This window comes from Alligator sinensis, unplaced genomic scaffold (genome assembly GCF_000455745.1).
Source record: "Alligator sinensis unplaced genomic scaffold, ASM45574v1 scaffold210_2, whole genome shotgun sequence".
Taxonomy (NCBI): Eukaryota; Metazoa; Chordata; order Crocodylia; family Alligatoridae; genus Alligator; species Alligator sinensis.
The window spans coordinates 921,874-940,248 of record NW_005841946.1 but is presented as its reverse complement, the minus strand read 5'-3'; the positions used below and the strand labels follow the sequence as shown (position 1 = coordinate 940,248).

Below are 18,375 nucleotides of genomic sequence, written 5' to 3'. Positions count from 1 at the left end.
TGTCCCCCCTGTCCATCACCAATTGCTTATGCCCATTTAGCAGGGGTCCTAGTCTACCCTGGGCCTTCCTTTTACTCCCTATATATCTAAAAAACAATTTTTTGTTATCCTTAACTTGGGATGCCATCCTCAGCTCCGTGGTAGCTTTGGCCTGTCTAACTGCGTCCCTACAAGTGAGAGCAGAGGAGGTATACTCTTCTTTAGTAATCTCTCCCCGTTTCCACTTTTTATATGCCCCCCTTTTTGCCCGTAGGCTGCTCTGGATTTCTTTGGTCAGCCAAGGAAGCCTCTTGACCCCTTTCCCCCTTTTTTCCTCACACTGGGATCGTCTCCCTCTGTGCCCGAAGGATCATTTCCTTAAGGCACAGCCACCCTTCCTGGGCTCCCATGTCTTCAAAACTCTTACTCTGCAGTGCGTCCTTGACTAAACACCTGAGTTCATTGAAATCAGCTTTCCTAAAATCTAGCACTTTCACCCTACTAGTTACCTTACCCACTCAACGTCTTATGATGAATTATATTATTTGGCGATCACTGTCCCCCAGGTGACCACCGATCTGTAGGTCTCCTACCATGTCATCCCTTGTTGTTAGATGTAAAGTGGACAGAAAACTGATTGGATCATCAGGCTCAAAGGGTAGTAATCAATGGCTCAGTGTCTGGTTGGCAGCCAGTATCAAGTGGAGTGTCCTGGGGCCAGTTTTGTTCAATATTTTCATAAACGATCTGAAAGATGGGATAGAGTGCATCCTCAGAAAGTTTGCAGGTGACACGAAGCTGGGGGGATTAGTAGATACGCTGGAGGTTAGGGCTAGGATTCAGAGAGACCTAGACAAATTGGAGGATTGGGCCAAAAGAAATCTCACAAGGTTCAACAAGGACAAGTGCAAAGTCCTGCCCTTAGGACAGAACAATCCCATGCACTGGTACAGGCTGGGGGCTGACTGGCTGGGCAGCAGCTCTCCAAAAAGGACCTGGCGGTACAGTGGGCAGTAAGCAGAATATGAGCAAGCAGTGTGCCCTTGTTGCCAAGAAGGCTAACGGCATCCTGGGCTGCATTGGTAGAAGCATTGCCAGCTGATTGAGGGAAGTGATGATTCCCCTCTATTCAGCACTGGTGAAGCCACATCTGAAGCAACTGTGTCCAGTTTTGGGCTCCCCACTATAGAAAGGATGTGGACAAATGTGGAGAGAGTCCAGCGCAGGACAACAACAATGGTTCAGGGACTGGGGAGCATGACTTTTAAGGAGAGGCTGAGGGAACTGGGCTTATTTAGTTTGGACAAGAGAAGACTGAGGGTAGGGGGACTTAGTTTTAGCCTTCAACTCCCTGCAGGGTAGTCCCAAAGAGGATGGAGCTGGACTGGTCTCAGTGGGGGCAGATGACAGAACAAGAAGCAATGGGCTCAAGGTTGCAGCAAGGGGAGGTTTAAGTTGGATATTAGGAAAAACTCTCTCACTAGGAGGGTAGTAAAATTAGGGACTATTTGTCACCACTATATGGGGACTAAGATTTCTCCACTGTCCCGTCCAAGTTCCAGTCTTGTCATCAAATTGCTAAGAAATTCTTTCTAATTTTGGTCTGGTATATTTTCTTTGTATCTGATAGCTCCTTTTGCTCGATTCAGCCTTGCCTCTGGTCCAGTTCTTTTATGCCACTCTGAAAGGATGGCTGAATCAAGTAAAGCATTTACAATTCAGTGAAAAGCTACTGAAACCCTGTATATTAGCTGCTATGACAATATCTGGCACTGGTCAGTCTATTTCTAGCTGAGTAACTCCCACACTTAGAATCTCATCCTCTTCAGGTGCCTAGTTACTCAACTTCCCAGTTCCTTTGACTGAATGCTATGCTGCTGCTGCTATTATGAGGCTATTTTATTATGAGCAGTTTTTACTTGGCAATAGATGCAGTTATTACTCCATCTAACAAGGGAGGGAAAAGCAGGCAGTTAGCATCATTTATAGAAAAAAGGTTATAAAAGATGATGTATGCACTGAAAAGGAAAAATCCAAGTTTACAGTTTAACCAAATGTATAAAATAAAAGTCCTTAAGTCCAGGTTTGCAATCAAGTACTTGAAAGTTATGAAATTAGAAATTTCATCTTGCCTGTTAAAGCCCCCTCAATCTGGTATTTGCTGGCTTTCAAATGCTTGAGTATGCCATTTAAAATGTCCTAGTACTTGACAAACCATGTGAAATCAAAACAAACCAGGGGCCTGGTCCAGTACACCATTACTTGTATAAGTAATGCATCAGCAATATCCCTATTTAAGGTTCTTCCTGTCCCACGGAATCTCACACTCTGGTTTAGCTACTCATTTGCCTAATGAGCTCTCTTCTCATTTTAGGTGACTCAAGAGACACTATTTCTACCACTTGCTCCGAAAGACTGACAGGTTTTAACAGATCTTGCTGCTAGAAGTGATATTTCTCTTAAAATGAACCTCTTATCAAACCTTAACCAACTGCTTGTCTTTAACGTTTATACCCTTCAAATGGCAAGATTAACTTCCTGAACTTTATCTAGAAAATAGGGTCTAATTTTCTCCACTGCTAAAAAATGCATGTTAACTCAAGTTAGCTAACTACCAGTAAAACCCAACAGAAAGAAACAAGACTATCTGCAGTTCACACACAAGTCAGCATACTGAGTTAATGCTTATGTAGAAGCTTAGTGTTATTCATGACCCAAATTATAAAGTTATAAACTGTCTTGTTTTCCCCATGACTGAAGGTTGAGCTTGATAACCTGACTCAGAATATGCCTTCCCGTCCTCATCTCACGCTGCAGACAAGGCTTCAAAGGTGCTGTTAGTTGCATTTTATTCTAACCAGTCCCTCCCTGTTCCCTTACTTTTATAAATCCCCACTTACTCTTGCAACTGCTCCCTGGCAATCCTGAATGCTAAAGAGGTGAGGTTAAGAGTTAATTTGCCAGCTCACTCATGGAACCAGTGCCCAAAATGAATGGGACAGAGATAGTAATGAAGCGCAAATCGCAAGAGACTGGTGGGTAGAGGGAGAGAGTTGCTTCAGAAATAATCTGACATCTATCCGGAATTGGAGAACTTCCAGAACAGAGCTCAAACAAAGACAACTCACCACCGTGCTCCAGAAAAACCCGAACACATCTTTCTTTTCCTCTTGCTGCAGAGAAATGAAGCAAGGTCCAACCATTGGCATCTCGACCATTTGGAGAATAGCCTTGTTCCAACATCTTGCGCACGGTGTGAACATCCCCAGCAGCTACTGCAGCCTGAATCTGTAACTCTTCCTGTAGTTCAGGGTTCCTCCGACAGTGATGGTGTAACATCCTAGCTGACTCTGACTCTTACAAGAGTGTCATGAGGTCATACTATTCACCTTGAATCAATAGAAAGTGTACATAAATTACAGCCAGAACTAGAAAGAGGGAATTTGTTGAAATAAAAAGTGACATCAAGCAACAAAGAGTACAAACTGAGATTAAGTCCACCATAAACCAGTATCAACAGCTAGATACTTACAATGGCTAGGAAAAAGACAGCTGTAGGCCCCTAATGTTTAAATCCTAACAGAAAAGGAAACTTACACATTTAATAGCATACAGCATTTTTTTCCTTTACCTTTGAATTAAAAAAAAAAAAAAAAAAAATCAAAAAAAATCTAAGAGTGAACCATCATGCTTCTATGCAATTTTAGCACCGTTAGGTATGCTTATGATTCACAATATAATCCTAGAGAATTCAAATAGAAATCCATAGCATCAAATCGCTCTGGCCTGTTTTGGTCTTTCTGAATTCTTTGCAAGAGTTCATATTACTATTTTTCTTTATGCAAAAACACATGATTAAAAGTGAAAAAGTACTTTTTTCAGAGAGATGCCTTGAGTTTAAAAAGACTGAGAACCACTGCATTAGATCAATTCACCAGTGCTAAAGTACTGCATGAAACAGTGCTATATTGGCAGAGAAATCTACTAGATCTTTTTTGCTTAATCATAGAGAATTTTCCCTTCATTTAAAATAAAAATCACAGCATATCTATTTAGTCTTTTGACATGTGATCTACCTCATAGGGATGTGAGAGGGTTAGCGTTTATAAAATGCTTTAAAAAACGTGAAGATATAAGCATTATATTAATTCCTAATATGGATAACAATATGCTCTCGTTATTTTGGCTTGTGGAATCCATAAAAAAAAACCCTATAAAAAGACCTTCATATTGTGAGGGTAAGATACGAAAGCAAGGTTATGAAAGATTCAAGAACACAAATGTTTGACACATCCTTCTGAATAATTACTCAAATACCGAACTGGACTAAATGCTATGCTGCGTATAATAAGGTACTGTATAGAGGCTAGCACAACTGGGAAAAAGTATATGAAAACTGCATTTCATTCTTTGTTTGAAGAATAGAGTCATTTTAAGACCCACTTGCTAGACACCCAGGGACCAAAAAAAAAAAATCACTCAGATATTTATGAAGCCCTTCACAGCATATAAACTCAGATCAGTGTTTGCATTTTCAAACATACTACATTCATTATAGGAATACCTCTCCATAGTGTATGGCAAGGAATACCAGAACAAAGTACATAAGCAACAGCAGATTATCAGAGAGAAAAATATTCAGATGCTGTAGGGTAGATGTTAATACAGAACACCAAGACAGGAAAGAGATTGTTCTAGAGAGAAAGACATCAAGTTTCAATAAAAACTAAAGGTACTAAGAAATAATTTTTTAGAAGATGGCCCATTAAAAAAAGCCTTAAAAGTACATCTTTAAGACAGGGTTGCCAACACAATACTTCACCTGCAACACACCCCATCCCTTGTCATACCAGCCATTGAGCATACTGACCAAGTAACATCCCACAGGATTAGTAATCCTTGTCTTTCCCAGTCAACTTCAGTTTTAACGCCTTTACTTTCTTGTGGCTATGAGCAGTGTTGAAGGGTCTTTTGTTAACATAATGACCACAAGCTCTGGGCTGGGGACCAGTGACCTGACATTTATGCATACAAAGTAAGTAGAGATGCACCAATATTGTTCATATTGTATCAGTGCCGATAAAATGAAAAATTGACATTATCGACAATCAGCTTTTTTTGGCAATTTAACATCGCCTATAAATGCCGCATGCATGGGTGCAGCTGCAGAATTCATGTGACCAGGAGAGCAGCCCAGCAGCTTTGAGAATAGCACCTGGCTGGTAAGTCTGTTGCGGGGGGGAAGCAGACTGAGGCCCCCATGGTGAGGGGGATGTAGAGATGAGGTTAGGGCTGGAGCCGGAGCAGGTACTGCACAGCCGGGGTGAGGTGGGGGACAGAGCCAGTGGCTTTTCTGGGAGGTGCAGACGGCTGGCTCCTGCCACTGCATGCACCCCCAGGGAGCATGTCCTCCTCAGGTCTGTACACAGGGCAAGAGCAGGCTGCTGCTGTGTGCTTGAGCCGGGGCTGCTCCAGCCTCTTCCCAGTGACTGCGCTCGGGCTGGGTAGGGTGGGGTGGGCAGTGCTGGGAGGCAGGGCTAAGGGCTTCAACCTTGCTCTGTGCACAGATCTGCAGAGACACATGCCCCTCATGCCTTCCCCGAGGGTATGTGCACTGGCAAGAGCCAACCCCCAACCCCATCCCCTCACAACCCCTGCATGAGCCACGAGCTCCATCCTACGTCCCGCCCCACTGTGGCTGGGCAGCGCCTGCCCCTGCCCCAGCCCCAGCCCTCCACTCACCGCAGAGGCCTCCATCTGCCCCCACCATGCTTCCTCCCTCCCCCACACCCCTTTCCTCCAGATTTACTAGCCAGAAGCTGCTCTCCAAGCTGCCAGGCTGCATATTGACAATAGGATTGGTATCGGCCAATATGGCTGATCAAATTGGCCATTGGTATTGATCCAAAAAATCTTTATCGGTGCACCCCTAGAAGTAAGGGCTTACTGTAACTTTACAAGACACTCAAGGGACTCTCAACGAAGTCCCTGCACTGTTACTGGGCCCTCAGCTTTCATTGCTCCAGCTATACTGGCAATTAAAAAAGAAAGCAAGATGTGAAAATGACCAACCAGAGCCTTGATATTCATTTCCTTTTCTTTCAGTATGGTTGCACGCTACTTCCTGTAGTAGGTACACACTGCCTGAGGGCTATCTAAGGGCAAGAATGCAATTCAAAACTAACTCCAAAGATACAGGTAACTGCACATGCTCTCATAAATAAGCTGACAGGCTGTGATGTAGATGATTACAGTCAGGTAGGTGGCAAATTGGCTTAGGGGTCGCATCCAGAGAGTGGTGGTGGATGGGTCAATATCGACCTGGAAAGATGTGGGCAGTAGAGTCCCACAAGGCTCGGTTCTTTGACCAGTGCTATTCAATGTCTTCATCAGTGACTAGGATGAGAGTGTGGAGAGTACCCTGTCCAAGTTGGCAGATGATACCAAATTATGGGGCAAAGTTAACACACCAGAAGGTAGGGAATGGATCCAGGTGGATCTGGACAGGTTGGATAAATGGGCAGAATGAAATAGGATGCAGTTCAACAAAGACAAGTATGAAGTACTGCACCTGGGCAAAAAGAACCACCAACAAACTTACAGGCTGGGGGATGACCTTCTCAGTAGCACAGCAGCAGAAAGGGATCTTGGAGTCATAGTTGCTGGCTCCAAGATAAACATGAGTCATCAATGTGACGAAGTGATCAGTAAAGCTAACTGCACTTTATCACACATCAGCAGATGCATGATGAACAGGGCCAGGGAGGTGATACTTCCCCTCTATGCAGCACTGGTCAAGCCGCAGTTGGAGTACTGCGTCCAGTTTTGGAGGCCGCGCTTCAAGAGGGATGTAAAGAATCTTGAGAGGGTCCAGAGGAGGCCATTCGTATGGTCAGAGGCCTGCAGGCAAAGCCCCTACAAGGAGAGACTGAGGGACCTAGATCTCTTCAGCCTTCGCAAGAGAAGGCTGAGAGGTGACCTGTGGCTGCCTATAAATTCATCAGGGGAAGGCAGCAGGGAATTTACTAGAGCACCCCCTGGAGTAACTAGGAACAATGGCCACAAACTGACGAAGAGCAGATTTAGGTTGGACATTAGAAAGAACTTCTTCACAGTAAGGGTGGCCAGAATCTGGAATGGGCGCCCAAGGGAGGTGGTGCTCTCCCCTACCCTGGGGGTCTTCAAGAGGAGGCTGGACAAGCACCTGGCTGGGGTCATCTGACTCCAGCACCCTTCCTGCCCAGGGCAGGGGGTGGGACTCGATTTGCTGAGGTCCCTTCCAACCCTGACATCTATGAATCTACGCACAGCTCCAATGACCCTAAACACAGGCCAGACTTGAAAGTTACACACGTGGATATCAGCTTAGTACGTGAAGTCTAGTTACCCACCAACAATTTCCAAGTTTACTTATACTATCTTCTAACTGGACAACATTTAAACTTCTGTAAAAAAAACTAGATGCTTTCCTTCTCACTTGTAAACCATCTTCTCAGATTCTGCGTACAATACAGTCTCCATTCTAGCACAGGGTTTGAAGGAAACTTCTTGAGCTCAAGAATTTAAATACTGCTTAAAAGAAACTAGCTTACTGTGCATAACATGGAGAAAATCCAAGGTGCCCTAATAGATGTTTTCAGTTAAAAAGGTGCTGATAAGATAAGTTTGCTCTGAGGAAAGGTTAAGAGCCAAAAGTTAAGAAAACCAAGTAAGGCAAGGTATTGAGAAAGAATTTGAGGCAAAATTAGCTCATAGTATATAAGTTCTCATGAAAATGGGGGAAGGAGTGTTCAAAAGGATGGGCAAGTGACCAAACTAAAGCACGTTAACTAGAGCAGAGATTTACGGAAACACAGCTGCTGCACAGTGACTGTTCAGGCACTCTGTGCTCACAATTACTCCATGGTAAGTAAAGCTGAGCCTGGACAGTTCAGCCCTGCTGCATAAGGCCCCCACCTGCTTACTGACTTGCTTTTGTTTGAGTGAAGAGCTCTTTACGTCGTTCTGGAAAAGCAGCAGAATGAGGAATGTGTTTGGAAAGCACAGCCAGGAGCACATGAAGACAGGTTTTCAGGTAATTCAGAGACTGTTGGGAAGTGTGGCTACTAACATATTAAGCATCAGAGTTTGGCAGGCTTTTCCTATGTTAAAATGTTCCATGCTGCACCATCTACATTTAAAAAAAAAAAAAAAAAAAAAAAAAAGATCTGCAGGTGCACAATGGGGCTGCTTTGAAATGAAACAATGCATTGATTTTAAGGCATTAATTTTATAATTGGTTTTTGAAGCTTTTTCTCCCACTTCCTTGCTAATGTCTCTGCCACATGCCCCTCTCTCTCATCTATTATTCCTGTTTTGAATACTTTCTCGGGCATTTGGTTATTTTTATAGTATGGGTACATTATCTGTCATGACCTGGCAAAAAGGGCATTGCAAAAATAGCAGCTGTTTACTCAACAGTCCTTGGCCTGGACTGTAGTTTGAATCAAACCTGATTAATCTGGTGAAAAAAATGGCCTTATGCAACATTTCCTGAGATTACTTGGGGGTATTTTCACTGATCCCAATAAGTTTTGGTTTAGATCCAAGTTTAACTCCAGTTATCATAGATTCATAGATGTAGGGTCGGAAGGGACCTAAGTAGATCTTCAAGTCCGACCCCCCTCCCCTGGGCAGGAGAGAATACTGGGCTCATATGTCCCCAGCTAGGTAATTATCAAGCCTCCTCTTAAAGACCCCCCCAAGGTAGGAGCCAGCACCACTTTCCTTGGAAGTTGGTTCCACTTTCAAACAAACTCATCCTCAAGAGCAAGCTAGGTTTTGCTCAGGATCACACCATTAGCAGTACTGCTAAATACAATTCCAGCTCTAGCACCAAATTCTTCCCTCAGGTCCACAGGTACAAAACAGTGGAAAGAGTAGTAGAACCTAGATTACTCATATGCACCCAAACAGCTTGGCTCTCTGATCCTGGCTGGAGTTTGGAAGTTATAAAAGGAAAAAAAAAATTACTCAAGTTAAGAATCTCAGTTATAATAATCAATAATACAATGCATCACTATTTCTTAGTATTGTATGCATCTATTTTTTGCATGGGAATGTCAGACAGTATCCCAAGCTAAGTGAATATTAAACACACCATGCTAACATGACCGAAACAGACAGGCTGACTTAACAGAATGTGTGAAAGAAGGAAAGAGAAGAAAAGGGGATTTCTCATTAAATGGTCAGTTGTGAATTTTTTAAGTATCTTTGAAGGCAGCTGGATAAGAAAAAGAAAAGATCTTTCAGTCTCAGCTGGTGGGAATTCTTGTAACGCAGTGTTATAAAAAGTTGGCAGTGGCCCCAAATGCTGCTTGCAGCTAGCAAGTTTTATTCAGATTAGCTAGTATATAAGTGCTAAAACACACAGAGTAGAAAGAAAAATTAAAGCATCAGCGGCTTCTTTTATCACTTGTGAAGACTTTGTAAACACGCTTTCTTTCTGTTTCACCCCCCGCTGCCAGCATAGAAGTGCATATTATGCAACATTACAGTAAAATATTTTGAGGTTTCAGGACTGCTCTATACACATACCAGCTTTGAAGTTAAAATGAAAATGGTTTCAAAGCTCTTCTAAAGTCTTTGTTTAGGGCATCAATCTTTGGAAAGGAGAGAGGGACTAATGGAAGCCTTGAGCCATTTGGCACTTAATATTTAATGTTTGAAACTATAATCAATCTCGCTTAGAACATAATATGTGGCTGGATTGCTACATGTTGGTTTTTTCCATGCAAGTAGAAGTAACAGAAATGGTGTACATAAGAGGTACCTGGAAATTCTCAGCTGCCATGATTTGCGTAGCACCATGCAAATAGAAGGCAAAAACAACTTAATTGATTTTGGAAACAGCATGGATTAATTCAATCCTTTCCCGAAATATTACCTTACAGGAAGCTGTCACTTTTTGATGTGTGTTCCACTCTTCATTGTCTTCATTACACAATCTTGTGTGCCCATACAACATGTCAAACAGTCTGCTACTCCTTAAAAAGAATAATGTATTCTTGTTAGATATAGAGACAGATTAAAAAAAAAAAGTCTGCCTGTTCTTGCACTGCACCTGGTTTATAATCTCACATTTTAATGTCACTATGCTAGAGGAGGCCTAAAAGTTTAATTTGATCCACTATCAGCCAGCATGTTTGTGCTGGCAAAGAATGGATGGGGAGAAGTCTACAGAGAAAAGTACAGAAAGCAGAGATGCTTCTGTCCTCTAAAATGAACCTGGATGAACTGGGTTGAGTTTTTCCCTCAAGCGCTACATATATTTGTTCCCGTTCCATGGCTGGGGTGGATAGAAGCCCACCCTAAAGGTCAGAGTAGGCTCTACTGCCTGTATGTCAAATTCTACCCCTGAAGCTATGGTCTAGAAAACTCCTGAGGATCAATGTGGCCCTTTTCTGCTCCATATTACTAAGGAATGAAATTTTTAAATGCTTACTCCCTGAAGGTCCTTTCATAGCATCGGATACAGTGAGCTCTAGCCCAAAAAAGCTTTATGCATTAAACAAACATTACACACAGTATATTTATTATACTCTGTAGTTAGTCTACAAGGTGCAAATCTACATAGCCTTCTGATATAAGGATCAACATTCTTCCCCGATACAAAATCCATATCTTCATTCCCCCATCCATCAAATTCATTTTCTCTTACCCAAAAGCCTCATGAGCATATCATTTAATAGAGTACAGCATACACATGGTGTATCCATGCTTGCCTTGACCATAACCTTTGCAACATACTAATTACTGGTATCATGCAACCAAACTAAGACTTTACCCTTTCAACCTTTCCTGCAACGATTATTTTTAAAGAAAGAAAGAAAGAAAGAAAGAAAGAAAGAAAGAAAGAAAGATGATAAAAATAAAAAAAAAAATCAAGAAACTCACTGTGGAAATGCTATAGGCTCCACATGTTCACACAAAGGGTATTCACCTGACAATCTTCACTGAGCATGGATCTTTTTTCTAATTTTGTTACCGAGTACCTCCCTTTCAATCCATCACCAGCATCTTCCAGCATTGTTTACTAGCTCTTCCCTTATGTCCCATCACCTAACCTTGCCATGATTTCTAGTTCTTCAGCACTGATGGCTTCTTACCTCTTCCACTGAAACGGGTAGAAGAAAGAGGGTATTGATGGCATCTCTTATCAGAACGTCCTCTTTCCACTTTCAGTTTTGCCATCTTCCTTGCTGAAGAAGGAATTTGAACCCCCCCCACTCCCAGTCCCAGCTGACGTTCACCACTTTTAACTCACTCAAGCCATCTCATCTACCTCCTTTCATTTTTTGATTTACAAAGCATCTCTGCAATTTCTTTTAAGGAAATATTTGACCAATGGTCATTTCACCTCACCCTCCTTTCCCATCCTGCAACTTTCTCTCCTCTTCCCCACTGTTCTATCACAGATTTAGGAGCTTATCTACTCTCCTTCAATCCTCCCCCGTTGCCCCAATAACTCCATCTCGTCTCTCAGTCTCCTCAGTTACTTATCACTTGTGTGGCTCGGAGAAAAATAATCTATGAAGGGAGAAAGTAAGAAGATGTAAAAGAAATGGGAATTCCTTAAACACTAACATTTAAATATTAATCTCTCTAGGCTACCTGGAGGTATTTGAAATGAGAAACATGGCATGCTAGTGTGGACAGCGAGCAGCTATACCGCGTCTAGTCCCCAAGGTAGTCCATTTAGAACCAGCTCGACAGTCCCCACACAATATTACATGCATGCCAATGTAGACATACCATTCGAAACCTTCCCCAAACTGCCTTGTGTTCTTTGCAGTGTACCAAAACCATTCCCATCCATCTCTAAAGGCCTTCTCCCCTCCAAAACTCAGTTAGCCCTCTACCCTTGTCCTCCTTGATCCACTATCTGCCTTTGACAAGACTGACTGTGCTCTTCTTGAAATGTTGTTCTGTTTCCATGACTTGGTCCTCTCAATTTTCTTCTGGCCTCTCTGTTTTCTTCTTCAGAAGTTCTTCCTCGTCTCTTCCTTCCCCACCCCATCAATTTCTGTCGTGTCTGCGGGATACTAGCCTGGGCTCCCTTCCCACTTTACTTTCGGGGAAAGAAGTAGTCTTATTTGTAAACACAAACAGAATCACTGATTTTATGCAGAAGATTACTGGATCTGCCACTTACTCCTGACCTGCCCCCATCCAAATGAGATTCAACCTAATTTATCCAGCATCCCCTCATGGATGTCTGTCTTCCTTGCTAATAGAAGGAAGATTCTCACATCAATTTCAATATGGCTAAAAAAAACAGTTCAATCCCCCACATGTCCTGCAACACTTCTTTGATTTACCAATGTGGACAATACTTACACCACTGACCAAAGCATCTTCTTTGCTTCAGTCCTCATACCCTGACATCCAGACATATCTACATGATGCAGATTCTTTCTGCGTAACATTTCTGAGACAGTATTTCCTATTTATCCACAGAGCTAAACTCTCATCATCCCACATCCTGATTACTACAGCATATTCGTCTCCAGCTTGACAAATGTATTAGTTCCCTATGCGAAAAGCTGCCAGAAAAATCATTTTATAGCCCATTTTTTCCTTATATAACCTTCTTTGTAGCCCTCCATAGCCTCTGACTTCCCTAACCTACCTACTCATGTTCATTTTTAAAGCCTTTAACAGCCTCCCCATTCACTATCAGAGCATCAACTTCTGCCTCAGATCAGTTCATGATGGTAGCCTCTATTGCCTACTTTAAGCACCTCTGAGATTTTCCCCAGCTTGCTCCACACACTTGAGAGGAACTCCCTATAAATATCTGCAACTAGAGCAGTGCTCTCTTTGAAAAGTCACATTTTCGATGATGCCTGTAAAAAAAGCCCTGACAATGACCGGTGTGCTTAAGGCACTGCCTACCATGCTGACCAATATTTTCATTGTTTCCTTGTACTCCATCTGCTTTCATCCATCTGTTGTCCTTCTCTTCTACTTAAGACTGTAAACTCCTTGGGATAGAACCAGTGTTTTTTGTTCTGTTTGTACAGTGCGCAGCACAATGGGGTGCTGTTCAGTGACTGGGCCTCCTAGGCACTATGGTAATTCACATAAATAATGAAAGCTTGCATTGGTTCACTATATTGAAGATCATATTAAAAATAACTATGACCTGTCTCGTGCTATTGAACCATGCTAATCAAAGAAAAAGTTACAAGAAGAAACATCCATTAGTCAGCAGAAAGTTTAACACAACAAGATAATTTCCCTTCTTTACTTCCTAAAGGTAGCTAAGGGAACATGCACCTAAACCATTTGCTATATTTTTGCATTTCAAGACGCAAGAGAGACCAGCAAGATGATCATAGACCTGTACAAAATTACACTGCCATGACCTAATTTGATCACATTACTAGACTTGTTTTTGCATAAATGATCAGTCATTAGTTCACTTTTATTTTTGCATGATTTTCACTTAAAAACCCACACATTTTTTATTAGCTGATGCAAATTAGAACCGCACTGACTTCACAGACTAGAGACAAAGTAACAGCTTGCTCCACTAAAAAAGTAACAAGCTCCTTCCTTCCCCCACTCCCCTCAAAGGAATATAAACTGCATATGGCAAAAGAATGATCTGTAACTTTAATGAAGAGTTCTGTCACTGAATATGATAACTTAAGTTTACCTACTAGAAAGGATTTTAAAAAGTTGATTAAGATACAGTACGGAGACTAGCAGATTATACCAGAAATAGAACAGTAACCTAAATGTAGCATGCTTGACTTGATTATCTACCAACGTGTGGCTCATATGGTCAAAGTGATCTAACAGTTTTCTACACAAAGGTGTTTCTTCATTAAATAAGGAATAAACCTAAATACAATTTTTGTGTTTTCCTCTTAAAAGGAAGGTAAAGGTTGGTGCTGGAAGTAAGGTCAAATAGCAATGGTTTAGTAATAAAGAGCATCTGAAGCAGTAGATGACCTAACAGGTAGCACTCATCTCTGGGACATGCTGTCTTTTGTTCATGACATGTAGTAGAGCACTTCTTAGCATTTAATTGCCAACAAGAAGAAGGAAGTCATATTGTTGTATGTGACACCAAGTACATCTACATGCCATATTAAACTGAGGTAGTTAAATATCCCACAACCCTTTAAAAAGAAAAAAACCCAGAAAATAGTGGCAGGTGTGTCCAACAGTCTCTTCTCAGGACCCATTTTTATCATTACTGGAAGTGAGCAGCAAATGTTGGCCACTTACAATGGCCATAATAACAGGCCCCATTTTCAGAGGTGCAAAGAAGGAGGAGATGACAACACATTATAATCCTACTTGCACCTTATGGCAGTTAATCTGTGCTATGATCCAGTTGGATCACAAGCTTGGTGACAGTCAAGTACTTGGAAAGGAGATGTTTCTTGGTGATCTATTTGCATAGTTCCCAAGGAACAGTGAAAAAAATCCATCAAGATGTGATTAGGAGCACTTCACTGCTGTCTTTCAAAGTAACGACAAGGAAAAACCCTAGATCCTCACAGGAGGTTACTAAAGATCTCATAATACTTCTCATAAGAAACAGAACTACTGCCATCCCACAGCCCTGACAAATTCCAGCTCCTTTAAATACTTTCTGCTTGTTTAAATTTCCCCAGCAATTTTAATTGGCTATGGTGTTCTTCATTTCCTCCCCTTAAACTGCGGCAGAGTGTTGCTACACAGTCTTGAACAGCTGTTGTGCTATTCCCCTCTACAGGTGTCTGCATTTCAATGGCGAGTTCAGCAAAACCTATGTATTTATCTAGATCTCAAAAGTGGCATAAGGATTAATTTATGGAGGAATTAGTAAATTATACCCTCATACTGGGGAAGAGCTGGAGGAAACTCCCCTTTTGCTAACTTCCCTCATAGCTCCTGAGGGAAGTCATCAGCACTGATGGGAAGTCCATTAGTAGAAACACTAAGGGAAGTCATACACTATAAACTCTTCCCAGACAGTTAGTTTGGGACTGCACTGGGCCCTTCCAGTTCATTTGGTGCAAGGGACGTCATAGCAGCTTTCTGAAGCTGCACACTCATCCCGCAGGCCTGCCATGAGAGTCTGTAGGGTGAACCTGGCTTGCAAAGGGAACATCTGCACTATAGCAGCAACATAACCCTGTCAGACTGTTCCTGAGCACTCCCTACCCATCTGCTCCTGCCTGTATCTGTCAAACTGCTTCAGGCAGACCCCCACTGACCATTTTCAAGTATGCCACAAATCAAGGTGCTGGGGACATCCAGTGGAGATGATCCTCAAGTGGTTTCACGAATACACTTCTGGATTTGGAGTGTGCAACTGGGAGCAGATGGATGGGGTATGCTTGAGAACTGCCTGGCCTGCACACACCGGTACCCTGGGGTAGACATACCCTAAAACTCCTTAAGATCCTTAGACAAAAGGTGCCAAGGGCCACGCTCTCTTCTATGTTACAGCGATGCAATTCTTATTTAACAGAAGTATTATGTTGGCCAAATAAGGCTACATAGATTATTTTGAGCTACTACTTAAACAAGGAAAATTCTTGGTATGGAAATTGTGCGTGAGTATGACTACCTCAAAGAGATCATAATCAAATTGAAGTTTCTTGTCATTTCCAGTGGAACCAACATGACTGTATCACTTACTATCATTGAACTATCTGAACAGTGACATTAACAGTCAAGAAAGCAGAGAAGAACTGGATGCTTCAAGCCAAATTACAATATTCTCTCTTAGCTGATGAGGCCGAATAACAATAAGCTATATTCACATAATTGGTTCCATCTAAATATATCAAGTAATGTTTTTCTGTTTGTTCTTGCTCTTATTTTAGAGTGTCCCAAGTGGAAACACTATAACAGGTGACTTTATGCATCAAAGCAGTTTTTCACTTTGATAATGCCATTCTGCAAGCTAATACCATGGTCTCAACAACAGAAGATGCAATCTCTCAGTCAGGAAGTTTTCTTAAAAGGTTTACAGTCCATCAGAAGCAAAAGATGCTTTTCTATAGCTTTAAAGCAAACAGAAAAAACCCAGGTCAAAGTACAAATAACTCTGTAAAACTGGAAGTCCCTTCTGTCTAGGAAAGATCTATACTTGTAATGTACTGCACTCCCTCCAGAGTGCAGCACTGAGCCTTCACTTCACTTGCATGGGATTTAAAGCAAGTCTTTTAAATGACTCTTGCCCTGATTTGGAACTGAAGAGGTACATCTATTTTAGGGTTTTGACTAGTGTAGCCATATCCATACAACAATCCCTCATGCAGACAGGCCCGCAGGCACAGTGAATACATCCAGCCACCATTTTCCACGGCAGTAAATGTACTATTTTAATAGTACACTATAAACAATGACGACGTGCCTATGCTGCTTCACTGTACTTTTACAAATTTGTTTTCTAAATCTAAGTGGGGAGTTCTCTCTTTAGCTATTGAAATATAACTACTACCTTTGACCATACACTAAGAAATCCATCTGCACTAGGAAAACGGCCAATTGCTGACCAAGGTTGTTACCAACAAGTGCTGCCTAGCTCCTCCTCTGCAGAGAGGACTCGAAACAATTCTGGCACAGCCTTCATTAGCAACTAAGTCTTGTTAGTACTGTTTTAGAACACAGATGACAAAGTACATTTTCGAGAATTGCAAAAAAGTCTGGACTCATCTACCTTGTCAACCACAGCTCTTGAAGTGGGTTCAATTACACTGACATTGTCACAAATAAGAACTCCATCCTAAGAGGGCCACAACACGCGAGATTCTTTCCACCTGTCGTCTTCAAATTTTCAAAGGTACCTGGTCTGGGCTTGAAGACTGATCAACATCAACTTATTCCCTCCCTCATCTTTCATGATAAACTTGCTTCTTTACCCAGTCCTCTCTTTCCCACTCTTTAAGACACATTTTCCCATTTCAGGAAGCCAAAAAAAAACTTAGCCATGCCCCAAGAGTAGCAGCATTTACTTAAAAGTCATGAATTCTCAAGAAACACACTGCTGACCAAAGCAACTACACAATCTAATTGCTATAACACACCCTTTCCCTACTCTTCCCCTAACCTTTATAGCTGTCCAGTCATCAAATCACAACACAACTTCTTTATTTACATTAGAAGTAAATTGAAGCAGGGGATGTCGCTCTTTGTCCGTGAAGTCTCACATACTATTAATGCACTGTAAAAACTAACTGACCAACCAACAATGGGAATACTTCATACGCGAGATGGCTCTACTGTAACCAGGTCTATGTTGGGATGCCTTACGCCATCGGAACGAATGCAAATGATGATGACGACATGCGTTTAAGCAGATACTATTTCTGGTAGGTCAAAATTTTAACCTAGCTCCTTCCCACAGATTAAAGCAATCTTCCCTTTTCCCACTGCCATCCTCTATTTTACCTAAATTTGTGATTTGTTGGCAACAAAATATTTTTGCATTTTGCGTAAAAATAGGTAGTCTCGCGTTGTGACGAACAAGCAATATTCGATCCTTCGGTGATAAAATCTGCATGGGCTAACACACAGAGGTTCGCATTTCTAAACAGACCGTTCATTAACCGTTATTCAGTTTTCACAAGCGAGTCGCAACACCCTGTGCGCATGCAAATTTGGCATAAATAAAAAATTAGAGACAGCTATAAATAAACGAATGCAGCTACTCTGGCCTAGTCTAGCTACGGCTTTGGGAATCGCTGCCGTTATCATGGACAAAGTCTTTGGCGCATGTGTGCGGGATGTCGAGCAAAGGAACGTGATTTCTCAATTTTTACTTCGGATACGAAGATGCACCGAATAACCAGTAGCGCGTCATTTATGAAATCCCTAAAGGGGGAGGCCACAAAAAGGCCTGGACGCTGCAGACCACGAGGAATAACCTGTGGGGCATTACACACGAAGTGCAGAGCGAGGCGGAGAGGGAGGGGAGCAAGTGCATTTCCCCAAGCTGCTTTGGAAGTCGTCGACCTTTCCGAGCCGAACAGCAGACTGTTTTTGGAGCACGAAGAAACGCTAACATCACCGAGTCAAACCTGACGCGAGGGGCATCCGACCCCGGACGGTCGGGCTCCTGCGCCGTGGCGTACGCAAAGCGGGCCATCACCTTAGCAGCGAGCGCTGCTCGCGGGTCTCCCATCCCCTTCGGGCTCCCGGGCTCCTCCGCCGAGGCAGCTCGCACCTGCAGAGAAAGGGCAGCGCTGAGAGCTCGGCGGCGGGCGTTCGGGGGAAGAAAAGCTCGGAGACACCGGGGGGGGGGACATGAGACGAGGCAGGGGAAGGCACCAACCTCTCCTTGGACAGGGGGAAGGAGAGGGGCAGCCGTGGCAGGGCAAGGGGGCTGCTCACAGATGCTGAGGA

At 42.6% G+C, this 18,375-nt stretch overlaps 1 protein-coding gene across 3 annotated transcripts in view; it reads right to left on the bottom strand.

The window, feature by feature from the left end:
- ASB7 (ankyrin repeat and SOCS box containing 7) overlaps positions 1 to 18,205 on the bottom strand; it is a 48,999-nt gene extending 30,794 nt beyond the window's left edge. Inside the window, exons 1-3 of one of the 3 annotated variants that reach the window (XM_006020069.3) lie at positions 18,122 to 18,205; positions 9,905 to 10,004; positions 3,108 to 3,368 (exon numbers count right to left, since the gene is read on the bottom strand). In XM_006020069.3, the coding sequence (XP_006020131.1) occupies positions 3,108 to 3,318 (211 nt within the window). In that variant the 5' untranslated portion in view covers positions 3,319 to 3,368; positions 9,905 to 10,004; positions 18,122 to 18,205. Of the gene's footprint in view, positions 1 to 3,107; positions 3,369 to 9,904; positions 10,005 to 10,914; positions 11,473 to 18,121 lie in introns of those variants that run through there. The other 2 variants (XM_025199571.1, XM_025199570.1) reach the window with 2 other exon arrangements.
- Positions 18,206 to 18,375: the final 170 nt, after the last annotated feature.